This window comes from Anarhichas minor, unplaced genomic scaffold (assembly GCF_050575085.1).
Source record: "Anarhichas minor isolate MPS153535 unplaced genomic scaffold, ASM5057508v1 ptg000043l, whole genome shotgun sequence".
Lineage (NCBI taxonomy): Eukaryota > Metazoa > Chordata > Actinopteri > Perciformes > Anarhichadidae > Anarhichas > Anarhichas minor.
In genome coordinates this window covers 122,039-145,105 of record NW_027466489.1, presented here as the reverse complement: position 1 = coordinate 145,105, position 23,067 = coordinate 122,039, and the positions used below count along the sequence as shown (strand labels likewise).

The following is a 23,067-nucleotide window of genomic DNA, read 5'->3' as shown; positions in this document are numbered from 1 at the left end:
ATGACTTTTGTGACCCTGTGCCTTTTTAGTGTTACCAGCGGCTCACTTATCCAGTGAAATCATCCTGTAGCTTTTTCTCAAGCACCACAATTGTTGACAGTTGACATTTTTGGTTTATAGTGAAATTAGTTGACATATAGCCTATGAAATAGATTGGCAAAGTGTTTGCACAGACTTTCATGATCCCCAGAGAATGAGTCTTAATGACCCCCTAACTTTCCATCTATGTAGTTCCACCAGCAGTTCAAATCTTTGCCCACAACGTTAGTTTGTAACCGAATACTTGCAAAACTATCTGACAGCTTTAATTTGTGTTTTGTGCTAATTAGCAAATATTAAAACATCAAACACTCTAAACTAAGATGGTGGAAATAAACATTCAGGTTTAATCTATCGCACAACAAATACTGCACCTGGTATCTAGGATAATACAAGTGTGAATGTGACTGGAAGGTTGCTACTTTCAATCTGTGCCCTGCTTAGAAAATGTGATGAATGAGTAACACTCTCGCTATTCACACTAAAAGAGGTGGTGTTCATCAGAAGTACAGTCAACCTTCAATTCCAGTCCAACTATGGTCACCAGTAACAGATGTGGTTGTATTGGGCAGCACCCAGGTGTGATGTAACCATGAATGTGAAGCAGATTGCTGCTGGACCGTGTCAACGTTGCCTCAATAAGTACCAATTTAATTATATACTGTATTACAATCTCATTCACACCAATAAAAAGCAGCTATAAAGGCTTAATCTAAAGTTATTTCCTGACAAGTAGTGATACATTTTGTTAGTTAATTTTTATTTCTGTGTCATGGAAAAAAATTTGTCCCATCCCACATGGGACTCCAAGACACCACTATTTTACATAATATTAATCTTCCGTTTAGACACATACAAAATAATTAAAAGTTAAATGAAAATCCACATTATAAAGTACTGCTAATCAAATAACATATTTGTAACAACACATTTCAAATGAACTGTACACTGAAAATAACTACTACATACCTACAGTTCATCCTGATGAAGAGCTTTTAACTATAGCTCATCTAAATGTTTCATATGTGAACAGCATATGTGAACAGCTTTGTACATCATCCATATTTACAAAATCAATATCTGTTTTTGTCTCACTAATAAAGTATTGCGCAGTTCCCAGTAAAAATTGCAATAGAAAATATAAAGGAACAAATTTTCTATATCAACTATAAACGGTATACTACTGTATCTAAATAATTGGGATGATCGTATATTTAAGTCCTTTTATAGTCATTAATTCATCAGTTTTGGAAATTATGATTGTCAGGGTGCCCATGAGCCCCTCACTGTTTTAACTTGACTTTTCAACCTCCCCCCAGTCTTAAATCATTAACCTCCATGTTTTACTTTCTGCAGATGATTCATTGCTATTTGTGTCTGGCCCCATTCTATCATTATTGAAATACTACATAGATTTTCTTTGTTATTAACTTTATTTATAAAACACTTTTTCTGCTCTCATGTTTTAATTTAACCTTTTTAAAATGTGACTGCTCCCGTCCAAACTACTTAGTGCTACAAAATACAGATAAACTTCTAATTATTGGAGACAATAATTTGTTTTTTAAATGTATCAACCCTTTTGGAGCAAATGTGTCACCGTTAATGAATGAATGCATTACAATCACTAAACTGCTGATCCACATTGAAGGACAGCAAATGACAAAAAGCCTCATTTCAGTATGACAAACAGCACAGTTCATTTCAAGTGATGAACTAACAGTGTTAACTGTTATTAAATCATATCTAAAGCTGATATGGCATGTAGCAAAGTACTTAAGGACAACTGAGTAAACATCAGTATCAAACAATTTATGTAAACAGAAAATGGAACACAAGTTATGCTGTCTAGTGTCTAATAACTATTTTGGTCATTTTTAGATACTAGAAATATTCATAAACCATTGATGTATTCACAATACTGAAAAGCTTGGAGGAAATATGAAGCAAAGTGTAAACTTAAAAAACTGAAATTAAAATGCTTTTGGAGTGTCCTGCGCTTTTTGGCCAACAAAAATAACCTTGAACATGTTTAATTTAATCGCATCATATCATTATCAAAAGGCACTTGAAGGTTATCAGTGCTTTCCACTCTGCTCTTGGCCAAAACGAATGAATGGGTTTGACTTTTGAATTTTGGTTAATAGGCAAACCATATCAAACAAATGTTACAGATAATGCTGATATGTGGAGGAACCCAGGAGTATAAAAGAGTCTGCTGGTCCTCAGTTCGTTGTACAGAAGCAACATGGGCAAGCTACTCATCTGCGTCGGTAAGCTGAGCTTCTTGCTCATAGAAACTTTGAAAACTTTGCACATTTTAAGTTAGTTTCATCTTGTGCATAATGCAGATTGTTTCTCATTAATACTGAACCTGCCTCCTCCTTAACTTCTCTAATTCTGTCTCCTCGCTCTGCAGGACTGGCTCTCCTGCTGCATGTGCAGCTAGGTAACTATATCCTTCATGCATTCAGTGTTGGTGTGATATGTGTAGACGTATCTAAGTTTGTGACATAACGTAAGAGCAATTGTTCTATATGTTGCAGGATCATCCTACATCCTCTCCTGTTATTTCACTAACTGGGCACAGTACCGTCCTGGAGCAGGCAAGTATTTCCCCACCGACGTTGACCCATGTCTCTGTGACCACCTCATCTATGCCTTTGCTGGAATGGATGGCAACATGATCAAGACCTACGAGTGGAACGATGAGAAACACTACGGACAGTTCCAGGCCCTGAAGAACCAGTCAGTACACACATATTCATAGTGTGACTCCGGCACACATGAAAACACACAATAATACATCATTTATGCACACACACAGATTAAGTGTGAGAGGTTAAAGTAGATGTTGTTGCTGCTTGCAGGAACAGCAACCTGAAGACTCTGCTGGCCATCGGGGGATGGAACTTTGGTACTCAGAAGTAAGTCGTAATGACATGAGGATCAATACTCTCACCAACAGGAACTCGTTGCACACATAGAAGCTCTCTGACTGTCTTCCTGTCTCCAGGTTCACAACTATGGTTTCCTCTGCTGCCAACCGTCGGACCTTCATCACCAGCGTGATCACGTTCCTGCGTCAGTACCAGTTTGATGGTCTGGATCTCGACTGGGAGTACCCTAGCACTCGTGGCTCCCCACCTCAGGATAAGGAGCGCTTCACCGTCTTGGTCCAGGTCGGTCATATTGCTATTCAATTTCTGGCTATAGACAAAGTCATGTTGTAGGTGGTCGTATATAAGCCAGCATTACTGTGGTTAAACACTGTATATAGGTTTCAACTTGTTAGGGGTTTGGCCACAAAATCTATCCAGAAGATTTCATCACTTTCTATTAAGTTATATGTTGAAAATATAGTAATCAAATGCAATTGAAATGTAAGTGAAATCTACAAAACCTTCTCAGTTTTAGAAAAAATGCAATCGTACAGCAACTGTAACTGTTTCTCTCCTTGTAGGAGTTGATGAGCGCCTTTGAGGCTGAGGGCAAGAAGACCGGCCGTCCCCGTCTGATGCTGACTGCTGCAGTCGCTGCTGGAAAGGGAACCATCGACTCTGGATACCAGATTGCCCAGATTGGAGCGTAAGTACATGAGCAGACACGTTGTGTAGAAGACAGCCATGACTAAACATTCAACCCTCATCATGTCTTGTTCACCAGTGTGCTTGACTACATCCACGTCATGTCCTACGACTTCCACGGTTCTTGGGAGCACAATGTCGGACAGAACAGCCCTCTGTACAAGAGCCCCGCTGACCAGGGCTCCATGATCTACTTCAATGTGGTGAGTGAGGGCTCCTGCTGTAAATGAATAACGATTAAACAACGTAACCGATGCTCACACTGGCCTGTACTCTCTCATATGTAGGACTATGCTATGAACTACTGGAAGAGCAATGGTGCCCCAGCTGAGAAACTGCTGGTTGGTTTCGCCACCTACGGCCACACCTTCCTCCTGGCTTCCTCTAACACTGCTGTGGGAGCTCCTGCTAGTGGACCCGGAGCTGCTGGACCTTTCACCCGTCAGACTGGCTTCTGGGCCTACTATGAGGTTTGTCCTTTTTTTCTGAATCAGTGTGTGCATGCATACATTATAAAACAGTATAACATATTATGTATGAATGTATTGTGTAGATCTCTAACTTTAAATCCCCCCCCCCTCTATCAGATCTGCACTTTCCTGAAGCAAGGAGCCACTCAGGCTTGGGACGCCGCACAGTATGTGCCATATGCCTACAATCAGGGAACCTGGGTCGGATATGACAATGTTAAGAGCTTCCAGGCTAAGGTATGAAGTTGTATACAGTATTATTATTCCTGTCAAAAAACAATTATGTGTTAAGGTTATTTAACACTCGATTTCACCTCTTTTTCGCTCTACAGATTCAGTGGTTGAAGCAGAGCGGTTTCGGTGGAGCCATGGTGTGGACTTTGGATCTGGACGACTTCAGTGGCACTTTCTGTGGCCAGGGAAAATACCCCCTGATCAACACCATCAAGAGCGGACTGGGAACTGGAGGTTGTACGCATAACACACATAACCTCTGGTAATAAACAGAAATAATGCTGTTTCTATCTATTAAATGATTCAATGTCTCTCCCCAGCCTGCACTTCTGGTCCTGGCCCCCTGCCTCCAGTCATACCCTCTGTGCCCCAGCCTGACGGTGGCGGCAGCGGCGGTGGCAGCACAGGATCTGGCTTCTGCGCTGACAAGTCTGACGGACTCTTCCCTGATCCAACCAACAAGAACAACTTCTATGAGTGCAACCAGGGAAAAACCTACATCAAGCACTGTGCTGTCGGCCTGGTGTTCGATGATAGCTGCAAGTGCTGCAACTGGCCTTAAACAAGTTCTTAAGTTCGGAGCTGGGTCAACTATCATGTAACATAAGACCATCCAACTAAGGCCCATTCAAGAACAGCTCTGTAACACCTGTCTCTGTTCCTACCTAAATAAATATCACATTTAAAGCAATTTCAGATCTCCAATGGTTTTGTGTCTTCAGTGGGTCTGTGACTTGCTGTAAGTCAGTTTGTATGGAAGTTGGCTTGCAACGGTTGAAATGGCAATGGTACACATAAAATGGCCGCCGCTCTGAACATCCTGCTGTGTTCATTTGAATGGGAATGTCTGTTCTACTTCTATTCTATTTTTTTCACATATGTCAACACATAACTAAACATAAAAAATGTGAAAAACAATGAATTTATCTCCATCCATACACTCATAGATAATCAAATAAGCTATTTTTTGAGCAACATTTAGAAATATTTTAGATTCTGGTTTTACTTCTATCAAACTCAAATTACACAGATATGATAACTGGCATTTCAGTAACACATGCATTTACTTTACTCTGAATAATTCTGAGTTGGTATTGTTTCATAGAAGTAAAAAACAAAAACAACTGTTGATGAGTTTGTTACACGTTAGCAGATGATTACAGTTTAAAAGTAGGAGGAATGTTTTTTCATACTCTCACATACTGGAGGTCATTATCACAGTGACAGTTATCAAAACAGTGTAAGCACCAGCAGCTTCATTCAGCTTTCTGTAACTTATTCCAAAACAAAGGACACAAAACCAGGTTTACAATTATGCAAGCAGCATGCAATAAGGAATAGGTCATCAATGATGTAGATTATTTGTTTGGGAAATGATATAATTCACTTGCTTGATTTTCTATCTTGATCACAAATGAAGGAATTCTGCAGACACAGGGACATTTTGGTCTTCTAGAATTTTAAGAGTTTACATTTTTTTTTACAGAACTTCTGCTAAATTATGATTTTCTTAGTGATGCAAGATGTATCTGTTTTTGTTTGCAGGGTTAAAACAGTAATACATCTGATTTTTAGGGGCATGAAATTGCCATCATGTTTTACAAGGCAAAGCCAAATTAGTTTCAGAGATTCACAGATAAACATGATAAGCTAAGGAATAAGAAATGTATATTTAAAGGGACAAGGAAACATAATTAAACTAATTTCATGAATAAGATCTGTTATGAAAATAATTCAAGGTTTAGGCTCTTGAATTTTGCTAGATGGTCACCAGATGGCGCTCTTGACAGAATAACAAGAGGAGTCCTTTGGCACACAAAGGTTTGTACTATCAGCAGAAGAGTTTAAAAGCAAACGACAATGAACAATGTTAACTTACAGTCTACAAACAATGAAAGACATTTGATGAAGGTACATTGGCCAAATGTAGCTCAAGCGCAAGTTCAGTCAGGAAGACATTCACTCGTAATCTCTGTCTCTCCTCTCCTTGTAATTACTCTATCAGCTGATTGGGGGTGTGCACTTTTAAGTAACCAACCAGATTCGTCACACAGTTTCCTTCAGCCAATCAGATCGTTGCTGTCAAACATTAAAGCGTTCTCCTCTCTGCTGCTGCCAGTTATCATTTCAGCATTAAGCAGATGCGACCCGCCTCCACCCCAGTCGCCTCCAGTCAGCATCACAGTCAGGCTCCTGATTCATCATCAGATGGCAACAACTCCTTTCACCACCACCACCAGTGTCTGGACTCCAGGGGGGATTAGGCCTGTTGGACCTCAGTATCCCTACCCTCGGTGATAGTACTTCAGGATGGAGTCCAATCGCCAAAGACTTTGCACTTTTCATATTTGACGCTTGTATAATAAATCATTGTTAAATTATAAAACAAGTCTCTCCTGATTGAAATATATTTAACAGCATTCAGGTCTACGTGGCTGACTTTTAAGCATTTCAATCTTCAAGCCATAAACAGTTAGTGCCTAAAAGCTGAAATTAGCCATTAGGTATGATAATGATGAGGTAGATGCCCTGAAACCCATAGAAAAAGAAAGACAAGAAACTAAACACAAACCTACACAGCAGTGGTTAAAAATAGTAAGTGAACCTTAAATTCACCGATGGCAGCAAAACTGTGAGGAGGCAGCTCCAAATTAAAGTAATGTGTCAGTCTGTCTGTTTTTTCATGTGCACATGATTGAACTGTATGTGGGAGCTAAGCTTTGACTTAAGATGACTGGTTGAACAGACATACGTGTGAGCACATTCAAAGCACATGTAAGCCAGAAGCTGTATGTGTTCCCTCTAAATCACTGACATAATGGGTGTCGCGTATGTAACGTATCAGTATATCCTTCAGAACTGAATACACATTTACATTTGCTTATCGTTTGTTGACACTGCTCTTACTCTGTCACAGCGTTCTTGTGAGTAGCGTTCACCTCCATGGATGTCCAGGTAGGGATGCCATTCCTCAGAGGGAGAACACAATGACTTCAGACGCTGTAGAAAGTATATTGTACTATTAGGAATAATGGGTGCACACTACTGCCTGAAATGAACAGAAGAAAATCTCAGCCTGCCTTAAATGCTTCCTGTATTATACAAGACAACATGCACACCGTCCAGGGGCTTTCCTGTGTCATTTTATACACAGCGACGACAGGGATCCAGATTAGGATGAACCCAATCATACACCAGTCCAGAGCCAAGCCCCAGTCTGGGTACTGGATCATTCCATAGGTGGGGGGCATTAAGGTTATGAAAGACCAAACCAGCATCACCTTAACATCAAAGAACATATTATATCATAGTATTGGTGAACATAACATCTATTCAGGGTTGGATAGTAACAGATTACATGTAATCAAGATTACTTAATCAGATTACAAAAGAATAAGTAACTGTAATCAGCCCAGATTACATTTGAAAAAATGTGCAATCGATTCATAATTACACTGTCAAGGATTCATTTATTACATTTTCCTTTCATCTTTAAAATATACGTTTCTGTCAGCATGTTTTTGTAAGGGTAGTTTGATTTGACCAATTCTAAAGCAAATATATTTTACTGCACATCAAAGTAAGTTACTCCTCTCAGGTTGCCAGTTTTGTTAATGGTGACTTATTAGCTTTTTAATGATGATTTATGGATAATGGAGTTTTATTCCTTTTTATTTACATTGAAAATGGAAGATGAACATTTTGAGTAAGTGTTACAAGAGCAAAGTCCTCAATGTGGACATTGATTAAAAGACAACAGCAACATAGACTACATTACACAGTATACCTGTAGTTTGTGCCAGTGTTGTTGTTATAAGGGTAATTTGATTTGACCAATTGTAAATACTGAATATGCAAAATGTATTTTATTTGCATTGAAAATGTTTTGAGATATTTAAAGAGAAAATGTGTAGAACTCAATTTGTTGTGGCTGCGTCTATTGTCTTTAGTATCAGTTGCAATATTTTCACTGTTTGTTTTTGAAGCCAAAAGTATTCAGGTTAGACAAAGAAATTTGTAATCAACTGGATTACGTTACTAATTACAAAATAGTCCATGTAATTTGCATTCAGCAATTGGTTTTGCTGAATTTGCTAAGATCCCATGTGTGTTATGTTAGTGATGAGCATCTGAATCTCTGCCCATGTCTCTGATTACAGCATATTTCTCCAATTGACGACAGACGTTATTAAGTAAATAAAATCATTTTATGGAGCACTTTGCAAAACAATAGTTACAACTTGTTTTACAAAGAGAGACAAAAGAGAGAAAAAACGATAGCACAGACCGTTACAGTATAAACCAGATAGTCTATTTAAAGATGCATGTGAAGCATGTCACCAGTTCCACTACAGGATTCTAGAGTGCGCTGTTCTGTCTTCCTCTGTTATTCCCACTGCAGCAATGGCAGTTATTGTATTACACTACATTTTCAAAGTAAATCTTGTACTTCTACTTAAAATAAAGTTCCAGATTACCGGTACTACAAAACAAACTAAAACATACAGGCCTACATCGGTATACAGTAGATCCTACAAAAGGTACCTTGTGATGTGGGAGTTTAAAGTAACAATAGGTGTCTGTTAAAGTCTAAAGTACAATATAAAGGATAAAGAACAAAAGAGAGGTTGTACTCATAGGATGCAGGGGATGATCAAGAGCCAACATGCTCTCCACCACAGCCAGAAGTACAAGCTCTTCTTTCCACTCATCATCTCAATGTCTTTAATGAAACGGTTCCCTCCTGTAATGCATGAAAATAAAATGTCCAGACGGAAATAGCTTAACAACTCCTGGAAGGATTGCCAATAAATGTTGTGCAGACATTCATGCTATATGTTCTTGGTTCTTAGATGATGAATTGTATTGATTTTGATGATACTCTAACTTTTCGTTAGGCACCAGCAGCAAGTCAAGGTTTGCACTTATTCAATGAAATATATCAACATCTACTTGAAGGATTGGCAGATCACTTTGTAGAGACATTCATGGTTTCATTCATCATTATCCAACACTTTGGTTTATGACCAAATTCCTTCAAAACTACTGACCTCAGCCTCAGTTGTACTATGTGTTTAGTGCTAATTAGCAAATGTTAGCACACGAGCATGCTAAACTAAATTGGTGAACATGGAAAGCGTCGTCTTTTTGACCATGTTAGCGTGCTGATGTGAGCATGTCTAAAGCTGATACGGCATGTAGCAAAGTACTTAAGGACAACTGAGTAAACATCAGTATCAAACAATTTATGTAAACGGAAAATGGAACACAAGTTATGCTGTCTAGTGTCTAATAACTATTTTGGTCATTTATAGATACTATAACTACTCATAAACCATTGATGTATTCACAATACTGAAAAGCTTGGAGGAAATATGAAGCAAAGTGTAAACTTAAAAAACTTAAATTAAAATGCTTTTGGAGTGTCCTGCGCTTTTTGGCCAACAAAAATAACCTTGAACATGTTTAATTTAGTCGCATCATATCATTATCAAAAGGCACTTGAAGGTTATCAGTGCTTTCCACTCTGCTCTTGGCCGAAACGAATGAATGGGTTTGACTTTTGTATTTTGGTTAATAGGCAAACCATATCAAACAAATGTTACAGATAATGCTGATATGTGGAGGAACCCAGGAGTATAAAAGAGTCTGCTGGTCCTCAGTTCGTTGTACAGAAGCAACATGGGCAAGCTACTCATCTGCGTCGGTAAGCTGAGCTTCTTGCTCATAGAAACTTTGAAAACTTTGCACATTTTAAGTTAGTTTCATCTTGTGCATAATGCAGATTGTTTCTCATTAATACTGAACCTGCCTCCTCCTTAACTTCTCTAATTCTGTCTCCTCGCTCTGCAGGACTGGCTCTCCTGCTGCATGTGCAGCTAGGTAACTATATCCTTCATGCATTCAGTGTTGGTGTGATATGTGTAGACGTATCTAAGTTTGTGACATAACGTAAGAGCAATTGTTCTATATGTTGCAGGATCATCCTACATCCTCTCCTGTTATTTCACTAACTGGGCACAGTACCGTCCTGGAGCAGGCAAGTATTTCCCCACCGACGTTGACCCATGTCTCTGTGACCACCTCATCTATGCCTTTGCTGGAATGGATGGCAACATGATCAAGACCTACGAGTGGAACGATGAGAAACACTACGGACAGTTCCAGGCCCTGAAGAACCAGTCAGTACACACATATTCATAGTGTGACTCCGGCACACATGAAAACACACATTAATACATCATTTATGCACACACACAGATTAAGTGTGAGAGGTTAAAGTAGATGTTGTTGCTGCTTGCAGGAACAGCAACCTGAAGACTCTGCTGGCCATCGGGGGATGGAACTTTGGTACTCAGAAGTAAGTCGTAATGACATGAGGATCAATACTCTCACCAACAGGAACTCGTTGCACACATAGAAGCTCTCTGACTGTCTTCCTGTCTCCAGGTTCACAACTATGGTTTCCTCTGCTGCCAACCGTCGGACCTTCATCACCAGCGTGATCACGTTCCTGCGTCAGTACCAGTTTGATGGTCTGGATCTCGACTGGGAGTACCCTAGCACTCGTGGCTCCCCACCTCAGGATAAGGAGCGCTTCACCGTCTTGGTCCAGGTCGGTCATATTGCTATTCAATTTCTGGCTATAGACAAAGTCATGTTGTAGGTGGTCGTATATAAGCCAGCATTACTGTGGTTAAACACTGTATATAGGTTTCAACTTGTTAGGGGTTTGGCCACAAAATCTATCCAGAAGATTTCATCACTTTCTATTAAGTTATATGTTGAAAATATAGTAATCAGATGCAATTGAAATGTAAGTGAAATCTACAAAACCTTCTCAGTTTTCGAAAAAATGCAATCGTACAGCAACTGTAACTGTTTCTCTCCTTGTAGGAGTTGATGAGCGCCTTTGAGGCTGAGGGCAAGAAGACCGGCCGTCCCCGTCTGATGCTGACTGCTGCAGTCGCTGCTGGAAAGGGAACCATCGACTCTGGATACCAGATTGCCCAGATTGGAGCGTAAGTACATGAGCAGACACGTTGTGTAGAAGACAGCCATGACTAAACATTCAACCCTCATCATGTCTTGTTCACCAGTGTGCTTGACTACATCCACGTCATGTCCTACGACTTCCACGGTTCTTGGGAGCACAATGTCGGACAGAACAGCCCTCTGTACAAGAGCCCCGCTGACCAGGGCTCCATGATCTACTTCAATGTGGTGAGTGAGGGCTCCTGCTGTAAATGAATAACGATTAAACAACGTAACCGATGCTCACACTGGCCTGTACTCTCTCATATGTAGGACTATGCTATGAACTACTGGAAGAGCAATGGTGCCCCAGCTGAGAAACTGCTGGTTGGTTTCGCCACCTACGGCCACACCTTCCTCCTGGCTTCCTCTAACACTGCTGTGGGAGCTCCTGCTAGTGGACCCGGAGCTGCTGGACCTATCACCCGTCAGACTGGCTTCTGGGCCTACTATGAGGTTTGTCCTTTTTTTCTGAATCAGTGTGTGCATGCATACATTATAAAACAGTATAACATATTATGTATGAATGTATTGTGTAGATCTCTAACTTTAAATCCCCCCCCTCAATCAGATCTGCACTTTCCTGAAGCAAGGAGCCACTCAGGCTTGGGACGCTGCACAGTATGTGCCATATGCCTACAATCAGGGAACCTGGGTCGGATATGACAATGTTAAGAGCTTCCAGGCTAAGGTATGAAGTTGTATACAGTATTATTATTCCTGTCAAAAAACAATTATGTGTTAAGGTTATTTAACACTCGATTTCACCTCTTTTTCGCTCTACAGATTCAGTGGTTGAAGCAGAGCGGTTTCGGTGGAGCCATGGTGTGGACTTTGGATCTGGACGACTTCAGTGGCACTTTCTGTGGCCAGGGAAAATACCCCCTGATCAACACCATCAAGAGCGGACTGGGAACTGGAGGTTGTACGCATAACACACATAACCTCTGGTAATAAACAGAAATAATGCTGTTTCTATCTATTAAATGATTCAATGTCTCTCCCCAGCCTGCACTTCTGGTCCTGGCCCCCTGCCTCCAGTCATACCCTCTGTGCCCCAGCCTGACGGTGGCGGCAGCGGCGGTGGCAGCACAGGATCTGGCTTCTGCGCTGACAAGTCTGACGGACTCTTCCCTGATCCAACCAACAAGAACAACTTCTATGAGTGCAACCAGGGAAAAACCTACATCAAGCACTGTGCTGTCGGCCTGGTGTTCGATGATAGCTGCAAGTGCTGCAACTGGCCTTAAACAAGTTCTTAAGTTCGGAGCTGGGTCAACTATCATGTAACATAAGACCATCCAACTAAGGCCCATTCAAGAACAGCTCTGTAACACCTGTCTCTGTTCCTACCTAAATAAATATCACATTTAAAGCAATTTCAGATCTCCAATGGTTTTGTGTCTTCAGTGGGTCTGTGACTTGCTGTAAGTCAGTTTGTATGGAAGTTGGCTTGCAACGGTTGAAATGGCAATGGTACACATAAAATGGCCGCCGCTCTGAACATCCTGCTGTGTTCATTTGAATGGGAATGTCTGTTCTACTTCTATTCTATTTTTTTCACATATGTCAACACATAACTAAACATAAAAAATGTGAAAAACAATGAATTTATCTCCATCCATACACTCATAGATAATCAAATAAGCTATTTTTTGAGCAACATTTAGAAATATTTTAGATTCTGGTTTTACTTCTATCAAACTCAAATTACACAGATATGATAACTGGCATTTCAGTAACACATGCATTTACTTTACTCTGAATAATTCTGAGTTGGTATTGTTTCATAGAAGTAAAAAACAAAAACAACTGTTGATGAGTTTGTTACACGTTAGCAGATGATTACAGTTTAAAAGTAGGAGGAATGTTTTTTCATACTCTCACATACTGGAGGTCATTATCACAGTGACAGTTATCAAAACAGTGTAAGCACCAGCAGCTTCATTCAGCTTTCTGTAACTTATTCCAAAACAAAGGACACAAAACCAGGTTTACAATTATGCAAGCAGCATGCAATAAGGAATAGGTCATCAATGATGTAGATTATTTGTTTGGGAAATGATATAATTCACTTGCTTGATTTTCTATCTTGATCACAAATGAAGGAATTCTGCAGACACAGGGACATTTTGGTCTTCTAGAATTTTAAGAGTTTACATTTTTTTTTACAGAACTTCTGCTAAATTATGATTTTCTTAGTGATGCAAGATGTATCTGTTTTTGTTTGCAGGGTTAAAACAGTAATACATCTGATTTTTAGGGGCATGAAATTGCCATCATGTTTTACAAGGCAAAGCCAAATTAGTTTCAGAGATTCACAGATAAACATGATAAGCTAAGGAATAAGAAATGTATATTTAAAGGGACAAGGAAACATAATTAAACTAATTTCATGAATAAGATCTGTTATGAAAATAATTCAAGGTTTAGGCTCTTGAATTTTGCTAGATGGTCACCAGATGGCGCTCTTGACAGAATAACAAGAGGAGTCCTTTGGCACACAAAGGTTTGTACTATCAGCAGAAGAGTTTAAAAGCAAACGACAATGAACAATGTTAACTTACAGTCTACAAACAATGAAAGACATTTGATGAAGGTACATTGGCCAAATGTAGCTCAAGCGCAAGTTCAGTCAGGAAGACATTCACTCGTAATCTCTGTCTCTCCTCTCCTTGTAATTACTCTATCAGCTGATTGGGGGTGTGCACTTTTAAGTAACCAACCAGATTCGTCACACAGTTTCCTTCAGCCAATCAGATCGTTGCTGTCAAACATTAAAGCGTTCTCCTCTCTGCTGCTGCCAGTTATCATTTCAGCATTAAGCAGATGCGACCCGCCTCCACCCCAGTCGCCTCCAGTCAGCATCACAGTCAGGCTCCTGATTCATCATCAGATGGCAACAACTCCTTTCACCACCACCACCAGTGTCTGGACTCCAGGGGGGATTAGGCCTGTTGGACCTCAGTATCCCTACCCTCGGTGATAGTACTTCAGGATGGAGTCCAATCGCCAAAGACTTTGCACTTTTCATATTTGACGCTTGTATAATAAATCATTGTTAAATTATAAAACAAGTCTCTCCTGATTGAAATATATTTAACAGCATTCAGGTCTACGTGGCTGACTTTTAAGCATTTCAATCTTCAAGCCATAAACAGTTAGTGCCTAAAAGCTGAAATTAGCCATTAGGTATGATAATGATGAGGTAGATGCCCTGAAACCCATAGAAAAAGAAAGACAAGAAACTAAACACAAACCTACACAGCAGTGGTTAAAAATAGTAAGTGAACCTTAAATTCACCGATGGCAGCAAAACTGTGAGGAGGCAGCTCCAAATTAAAGTAATGTGTCAGTCTGTCTGTTTTTTCATGTGCACATGATTGAACTGTATGTGGGAGCTAAGCTTTGACTTAAGATGACTGGTTGAACAGACATACGTGTGAGCACATTCAAAGCACATGTAAGCCAGAAGCTGTATGTGTTCCCTCTAAATCACTGACATAATGGGTGTCGCGTATGTAACGTATCAGTATATCCTTCAGAACTGAATACACATTTACATTTGCTTATCGTTTGTTGACACTGCTCTTACTCTGTCACAGCGTTCTTGTGAGTAGCGTTCACCTCCATGGATGTCCAGGTAGGGATGCCATTCCTCAGAGGGAGAACACAATGACTTCAGACGCTGTAGAAAGTATATTGTACTATTAGGAATAATGGGTGCACACTACTGCCTGAAATGAACAGAAGAAAATCTCAGCCTGCCTTAAATGCTTCCTGTATTATACAAGACAACATGCACACCGTCCAGGGGCTTTCCTGTGTCATTTTATACACAGCGACGACAGGGATCCAGATTAGGATGAACCCAATCATACACCAGTCCAGAGCCAAGCCCCAGTCTGGGTACTGGATCATTCCATAGGTGGGGGGCATTAAGGTTATGAAAGACCAAACCAGCATCACCTTAACATCAAAGAACATATTATATCATAGTATTGGTGAACATAACATCTATTCAGGGTTGGATAGTAACAGATTACATGTAATCAAGATTACTTAATCAGATTACAAAAGAATAAGTAACTGTAATCAGCCCAGATTACATTTGAAAAAATGTGCAATCGATTCATAATTACACTGTCAAGGATTCATTTATTACATTTTCCTTTCATCTTTAAAATATACGTTTCTGTCAGCATGTTTTTGTAAGGGTAGTTTGATTTGACCAATTCTAAAGCAAATATATTTTACTGCACATCAAAGTAAGTTACTCCTCTCAGGTTGCCAGTTTTGTTAATGGTGACTTATTAGCTTTTTAATGATGATTTATGGATAATGGAGTTTTATTCCTTTTTATTTACATTGAAAATGGAAGATGAACATTTTGAGTAAGTGTTACAAGAGCAAAGTCCTCAATGTGGACATTGATTAAAAGACAACAGCAACATAGACTACATTACACAGTATACCTGTAGTTTGTGCCAGTGTTGTTGTTATAAGGGTAATTTGATTTGACCAATTGTAAATACTGAATATGCAAAATGTATTTTATTTGCATTGAAAATGTTTTGAGATATTTAAAGAGAAAATGTGTAGAACTCAATTTGTTGTGGCTGCGTCTATTGTCTTTAGTATCAGTTGCAATATTTTCACTGTTTGTTTTTGAAGCCAAAAGTATTCAGGTTAGACAAAGAAATTTGTAATCAACTGGATTACGTTACTAATTACAAAATAGTCCATGTAATTTGCATTCAGCAATTGGTTTTGCTGAATTTGCTAAGATCCCATGTGTGTTATGTTAGTGATGAGCATCTGAATCTCTGCCCATGTCTCTGATTACAGCATATTTCTCCAATTGACGACAGACGTTATTAAGTAAATAAAATCATTTTATGGAGCACTTTGCAAAACAATAGTTACAACTTGTTTTACAAAGAGAGACAAAAGAGAGAAAAAACGATAGCACAGACCGTTACAGTATAAACCAGATAGTCTATTTAAAGATGCATGTGAAGCATGTCACCAGTTCCACTACAGGATTCTAGAGTGCGCTGTTCTGTCTTCCTCTGTTATTCCCACTGCAGCAATGGCAGTTATTGTATTACACTACATTTTCAAAGTAAATCTTGTACTTCTACTTAAAATAAAGTTCCAGATTACCGGTACTACAAAACAAACTAAAACATACAGGCCTACATCGGTATACAGTAGATCCTACAAAAGGTACCTTGTGATGTGGGAGTTTAAAGTAACAATAGGTGTCTGTTAAAGTCTAAAGTACAATATAAAGGATAAAGAACAAAAGAGAGGTTGTACTCATAGGATGCAGGGGATGATCAAGAGCCAACATGCTCTCCACCACAGCCAGAAGTACAAGCTCTTCTTTCCACTCATCATCTCAATGTCTTTAATGAAACGGTTCCCTCCTGTAATGCATGAAAATAAAATGTCCAGACGGAAATAGCTTAACAACTCCTGGAAGGATTGCCAATAAATGTTGTGCAGACATTCATGCTATATGTTCTTGGTTCTTAGATGATGAATTGTATTGATTTTGATGATACTCTAACTTTTCGTTAGGCACCAGCAGCAAGTCAAGGTTTGCACTTATTCAATGAAATATATCAACATCTACTTGAAGGATTGGCAGATCACTTTGTAGAGACATTCATGGTTTCATTCATCATTATCCAACACTTTGGTTTATGACCAAATTCCTTCAAAACTACTGACCTCAGCCTCAGTTGTACTATGTGTTTAGTGCTAATTAGCAAATGTTAGCACACGAGCATGCTAAACTAAATTGGTGAACATGGAAAGCGTCGTCTTTTTGACCATGTTAGCGTGCTGATGTGAGCATGTCTAAAGCTGATACGGCATGTAGCAAAGTACTTAAGGACAACTGAGTAAACATCAGTATCAAACAATTTATGTAAACGGAAAATGGAACACAAGTTATGCTGTCTAGTGTCTAATAACTATTTTGGTCATTTATAGATACTATAACTACTCATAAACCATTGATGTATTCACAATACTGAAAAGCTTGGAGGAAATATGAAGCAAAGTGTAAACTTAAAAAACTTAAATTAAAATGCTTTTGGAGTGTCCTGCGCTTTTTGGCCAACAAAAATAACCTTGAACATGTTTAATTTAGTCGCATCATATCATTATCAAAAGGCACTTGAAGGTTATCAGTGCTTTCCACTCTGCTCTTGGCCGAAACGAATGAATGGGTTTGACTTTTGTATTTTGGTTAATAGGCAAACCATATCAAACAAATGTTACAGATAATGCTGATATGTGGAGGAACCCAGGAGTATAAAAGAGTCTGCTGGTCCTCAGTTCGTTGTACAGAAGCAACATGGGCAAGCTACTCATCTGCGTCGGTAAGCTGAGCTTCTTGCTCATAGAAACTTTGAAAACTTTGCACATTTTAAGTTAGTTTCATCTTGTGCATAATGCAGATTGTTTCTCATTAATACTGAACCTGCCTCCTCCTTAACTTCTCTAATTCTGTCTCCTCGCTCTGCAGGACTGGCTCTCCTGCTGCATGTGCAGCTAGGTAACTATATCCTTCATGCATTCAGTGTTGGTGTGATATGTGTAGACGTATCTAAGTTTGTGACATAACGTAAGAGCAATTGTTCTATATGTTGCAGGATCATCCTACATCCTCTCCTGTTATTTCACTAACTGGGCACAGTACCGTCCTGGAGCAGGCAAGTATTTCCCCACCGACGTTGACCCATGTCTCTGTGACCACCTCATCTATGCCTTTGCTGGAATGGATGGCAACATGATCAAGACCTACGAGTGGAACGATGAGAAACACTACGGACAGTTCCAGGCCCTGAAGAACCAGTCAGTACACACATATTCATAGTGTGACTCCGGCACACATGAAAACACACATTAATACATCATTTATGCACACACACAGATTAAGTGTGAGAGGTTAAAGTAGATGTTGTTGCTGCTTGCAGGAACAGCAACCTGAAGACTCTGCTGGCCATCGGGGGATGGAACTTTGGTACTCAGAAGTAAGTCGTAATGACATGAGGATCAATACTCTCACCAACAGGAACTCGTTGCACACATAGAAGCTCTCTGACTGTCTTCCTGTCTCCAGGTTCACAACTATGGTTTCCTCTGCTGCCAACCGTCGGACCTTCATCACCAGCGTGATCACGTTCCTGCGTCAGTACCAGTTTGATGGTCTGGATCTCGACTGGGAGTACCCTAGCACTCGTGGCTCCCCACCTCAGGATAAGGAGCGCTTCACCGTCTTGGTCCAGGTCGGTCATATTGCTATTCAATTTCTGGCTATAGACAAAGTCATGTTGTAGGTGGTCGTATATAAGCCAGCATTACTGTGGTTAAACACTGTATATAGGTTTCAACTTGTTAGGGGTTTGGCCACAAAATCTATCCAGAAGATTTCATCACTTTCTATTAAGTTATATGTTGAAAATATAGTAATCAGATGCAATTGAAATGTAAGTGAAATCTACAAAACCTTCTCAGTTTTCGAAAAAATGCAATCGTACAGCAACTGTAACTGTTTCTCTCCTTGTAGGAGTTGATGAGCGCCTTTGAGGCTGAGGGCAAGAAGACCGGCCGTCCCCGTCTGATGCTGACTGCTGCAGTCGCTGCTGGAAAGGGAACCATCGACTCTGGATACCAGATTGCCCAGATTGGAGCGTAAGTACATGAGCAGACACGTTGTGTAGAAGACAGCCATGACTAAACATTCAACCCTCATCATGTCTTGTTCACCAGTGTGCTTGACTACATCCACGTCATGTCCTACGACTTCCACGGTTCTTGGGAGCACAATGTCGGACAGAACAGCCCTCTGTACAAGAGCCCCGCTGACCAGGGCTCCATGATCTACTTCAATGTGGTGAGTGAGGGCTCCTGCTGTAAATGAATAACGATTAAACAACGTAACCGATGCTCACACTGGCCTGTACTCTCTCATATGTAGGACTATGCTATGAACTACTGGAAGAGCAATGGTGCCCCAGCTGAGAAACTGCTGGTTGGTTTCGCCACCTACGGCCACACCTTCCTCTTGGCTTCCTCTAACACTGCTGTGGGAGCTCCTGCTAGTGGACCCGGAGCTGCTGGACCTATCACCCGTCAGACTGGCTTCTGGGCCTACTATGAGGTTTGTCCTTTTTTTCTGAATCAGTGTGTGCATGCATACATTATAAAACAGTATAACATATTATGTATGAATGTATTGTGTAGATCTCTAACTTTAAATCCCCCCCCTCTATCAGATCTGCACTTTCCTGAAGCAAGGAGCCACTCAGGCTTGGGACGCTGCACAGTATGTGCCATATGCCTACAATCAGGGAACCTGGGTCGGATATGACAATGTTAAGAGCTTCCAGGCTAAGGTATGAAGTTGTATACAGTATTATTATTCCTGTCAAAAAACAATTATGTGTTAAGGTTATTTAACACTCGATTTCACCTCTTTTTCGCTCTACAGATTCAGTGGTTGAAGCAGAGCGGTTTCGGTGGAGCCATGGTGTGGACTTTGGATCTGGACGACTTCAGTGGCACTTTCTGTGGCCAGGGAAAATACCCCCTGATCAACACCATCAAGAGCGGACTGGGAACTGGAGGTTGTACGCATAACACACATAACCTCTGGTAATAAACAGAAATAATGCTGTTTCTATCTATTAAATGATTCAATGTCTCTCCCCAGCCTGCACTTCTGGTCCTGGCCCCCTGCCTCCAGTCATACCCTCTGTGCCCCAGCCTGACGGTGGCGGCAGCGGCGGTGGCAGCACAGGATCTGGCTTCTGCGCTGACAAGTCTGACGGACTCTTCCCTGATCCAACCAACAAGAACAACTTCTATGAGTGCAACCAGGGAAAAACCTACATCAAGCACTGTGCTGTCGGCCTGGTGTTCGATGATAGCTGCAAGTGCTGCAACTGGCCTTAAACAAGTTCTTAAGTTCGGAGCTGGGTCAACTATCATGTAACATAAGACCATCCAACTAAGGCCCATTCAAGAACAGCTCTGTAACACCTGTCTCTGTTCCTACCTAAATAAATATCACATTTAAAGCAATTTCAGATCTCCAATGGTTTTGTGTCTTCAGTGGGTCTGTGACTTGCTGTAAGTCAGTTTGTATGGAAGTTGGCTTGCAACGGTTGAAATGGCAATGGTACACATAAAATGGCCGCCGCTCTGAACATCCTGCTGTGTTCATTTGAATGGGAATGTCTGTTCTACTTCTATTCTATTTTTTTCACATATGTCAACACATAACTAAACATAAAAAATGTGAAAAACAATGAATTTATCTCCATCCATACACTCATAGATAATCAAATAAGCTATTTTTTGAGCAACATTTAGAAATATTTTAGATTCTGGTTTTACTTCTATCAAACTCAAATTACACAGATATGATAACTGGCATTTCAGTAACACATGCATTTACTTTACTCTGAATAATTCTGAGTTGGTATTGTTTCATAGAAGTAAAAAACAAAAACAACTGTTGATGAGTTTGTTACACGTTAGCAGATGATTACAGTTTAAAAGTAGGAGGAATGTTTTTTCATACTCTCACATACTGGAGGTCATTATCACAGTGACAGTTATCAAAACAGTGTAAGCACCAGCAGCTTCATTCAGCTTTCTGTAACTTATTCCAAAACAAAGGACACAAAACCAGGTTTACAATTATGCAAGCAGCATGCAATAAGGAATAGGTCATCAATGATGTAGATTATTTGTTTGGGAAATGATATAATTCACTTGCTTGATTTTCTATCTTGATCACAAATGAAGGAATTCTGCAGACACAGGGACATTTTGGTCTTCTAGAATTGTAAGAGTTTACATTTTTTTTTACAGAACTTCTGCTAAATTATGATTTTCTTAGTGATGCAAGATGTATCTGTTTTTGTTTGCAGGGTTAAAACAGTAATACATCTGATTTTTAGGGGCATGAAATTGCCATCATGTTTTACAAGGCAAAGCCAAATTAGTTTCAGAGATTCACAGATAAACATGATAAGCTAAGGAATAAGAAATGTATATTTAAAGGGACAAGGAAACATAATTAAACTAATTTCATGAATAAGATCTGTTATGAAAATAATTCAAGGTTTAGGCTCTTGAATTTTGCTAGATGGTCACCAGATGGCGCTCTTGACAGAATAACAAGAGGAGTCCTTTGGCACACAAAGGTTTGTACTATCAGCAGAAGAGTTTAAAAGCAAACGACAATGAACAATGTTAACTTACAGTCTACAAACAATGAAAGACATTTGATGAAGGTACATTGGCCAAATGTAGCTCAAGCGCAAGTTCAGTCAGGAAGACATTCACTCGTAATCTCTGTCTCTCCTCTCCTTGTAATTACTCTATCAGCTGATTGGGGGTGTGCACTTTTAAGTAACCAACCAGATTCGTCACACAGTTTCCTTCAGCCAATCAGATCGTTGCTGTCAAACATTAAAGCGTTCTCCTCTCTGCTGCTGCCAGTTATCATTTCAGCATTAAGCAGATGCGACCCGCCTCCACCCCAGTCGCCTCCAGTCAGCATCACAGTCAGGCTCCTGATTCATCATCAGATGGCAACAACTCCTTTCACCACCACCACCAGTGTCTGGACTCCAGGGGGGATTAGGCCTGTTGGACCTCAGTATCCCTACCCTCGGTGATAATACTTCAGGATGGAGTCCAATCGCCAAAGACTTTGCACTTTTCATATTTGACGCTTGTATAATAAATCATTGTTAAATTATAAAACAAGTCTCTCCTGATTGAAATATATTTAACAGCATTCAGGTCTACGTGGCTGACTTTTAAGCATTTCAATCTTCAAGCCATAAACAGTTAGTGCCTAAAAGCTGAAATTAGCCATTAGGTATGATAATGATGAGGTAGATGCCCTGAAACCCATAGAAAAAGAAAGACAAGAAACTAAACACAAACCTACACAGCAGTGGTTAAAAATAGTAAGTGAACCTTAAATTCACCGATGGCAGCAAAACTGTGAGGAGGCAGCTCCAAATTAAAGTAATGTGTCAGTCTGTCTGTTTTTTCATGTGCACATGATTGAACTGTATGTGGGAGCTAAGCTTTGACTTAAGATGACTGGTTGAACAGACATACGTGTGAGCACATTCAAAGCACATGTAAGCCAGAAGCTGTATGTGTTCCCTCTAAATCACTGACATAATGGGTGTCGCGTATGTAACGTATCAGTATATCCTTCAGAACTGAATACACATTTACATTTGCTTATCGTTTGTTGACACTGCTCTTACTCTGTCACAGCGTTCTTGTGAGTAGCGTTCACCTCCATGGATGTCCAGGTAGGGATGCCATTCCTCAGAGGGAGAACACAATGACTTCAGACGCTGTAGAAAGTATATTGTACTATTAGGAATAATGGGTGCACACTACTGCCTGAAATGAACAGAAGAAAATCTCAGCCTGCCTTAAATGCTTCCTGTATTATACAAGACAACATGCACACCGTCCAGGGGCTTTCCTGTGTCATTTTATACACAGCGACGACAGGGATCCAGATTAGGATGAACCCAATCATACACCAGTCCAGAGCCAAGCCCCAGTCTGGGTACTGGATCATTCCATAGGTGGGGGGCATTAAGGTTATGAAAGACCAAACCAGCATCACCTTAACATCA

At 40.1% G+C, this 23,067-nt stretch overlaps 3 protein-coding genes across 6 annotated transcripts; all 3 read left to right on the top strand.

Moving 5' to 3' along the window:
- Window positions 1–2,263: 2,263 nt before the first annotated feature.
- Window positions 2,264–4,892, top strand: LOC142970383 (acidic mammalian chitinase-like). Of its 2 annotated transcripts, none has more exons than XM_076110577.1 (11): window positions 2,264–2,312; window positions 2,459–2,488; window positions 2,586–2,787; window positions 2,910–2,966; window positions 3,056–3,221; window positions 3,503–3,627; window positions 3,706–3,829; window positions 3,914–4,096; window positions 4,214–4,333; window positions 4,429–4,567; window positions 4,651–4,892. In XM_076110577.1, exons 1-11 carry the CDS (start codon window positions 2,288–2,290, stop codon window positions 4,890–4,892), a joined length of 1,413 nt encoding a protein of 470 aa, XP_075966692.1. In that variant the 5' UTR covers window positions 2,264–2,287. The 2 variants fall into 2 exon arrangements, with proteins under 2 accessions (XP_075966692.1, XP_075966691.1); XM_076110576.1 differs by having other exon boundaries at window positions 2,288–2,312; window positions 4,429–4,573; window positions 4,645–4,892.
- A 5,096-nt stretch (window positions 4,893–9,988) lies between these two features.
- LOC142970385 (acidic mammalian chitinase-like) lies at window positions 9,989–12,615 on the top strand. Of its 2 annotated transcripts, none has more exons than XM_076110581.1 (11): window positions 9,989–10,037; window positions 10,184–10,213; window positions 10,311–10,512; window positions 10,635–10,691; window positions 10,781–10,946; window positions 11,228–11,352; window positions 11,431–11,554; window positions 11,639–11,821; window positions 11,937–12,056; window positions 12,152–12,290; window positions 12,374–12,615. In XM_076110581.1, exons 1-11 carry the CDS (start codon window positions 10,013–10,015, stop codon window positions 12,613–12,615), a joined length of 1,413 nt encoding a protein of 470 aa, XP_075966696.1. In that variant the 5' UTR covers window positions 9,989–10,012. The 2 variants fall into 2 exon arrangements, with proteins under 2 accessions (XP_075966696.1, XP_075966695.1); XM_076110580.1 differs by having other exon boundaries at window positions 10,013–10,037; window positions 12,152–12,296; window positions 12,368–12,615.
- Window positions 12,616–17,711: 5,096 nt separating this feature from the next.
- Window positions 17,712–20,338, top strand: LOC142970384 (acidic mammalian chitinase-like). Of its 2 annotated transcripts, none has more exons than XM_076110579.1 (11): window positions 17,712–17,760; window positions 17,907–17,936; window positions 18,034–18,235; window positions 18,358–18,414; window positions 18,504–18,669; window positions 18,951–19,075; window positions 19,154–19,277; window positions 19,362–19,544; window positions 19,660–19,779; window positions 19,875–20,013; window positions 20,097–20,338. In XM_076110579.1, exons 1-11 carry the CDS (start codon window positions 17,736–17,738, stop codon window positions 20,336–20,338), a joined length of 1,413 nt encoding a protein of 470 aa, XP_075966694.1. In that variant the 5' UTR covers window positions 17,712–17,735. The 2 variants fall into 2 exon arrangements, with proteins under 2 accessions (XP_075966694.1, XP_075966693.1); XM_076110578.1 differs by having other exon boundaries at window positions 17,736–17,760; window positions 19,875–20,019; window positions 20,091–20,338.
- The last annotated feature ends 2,729 nt before the right edge of the window (window positions 20,339–23,067 follow it).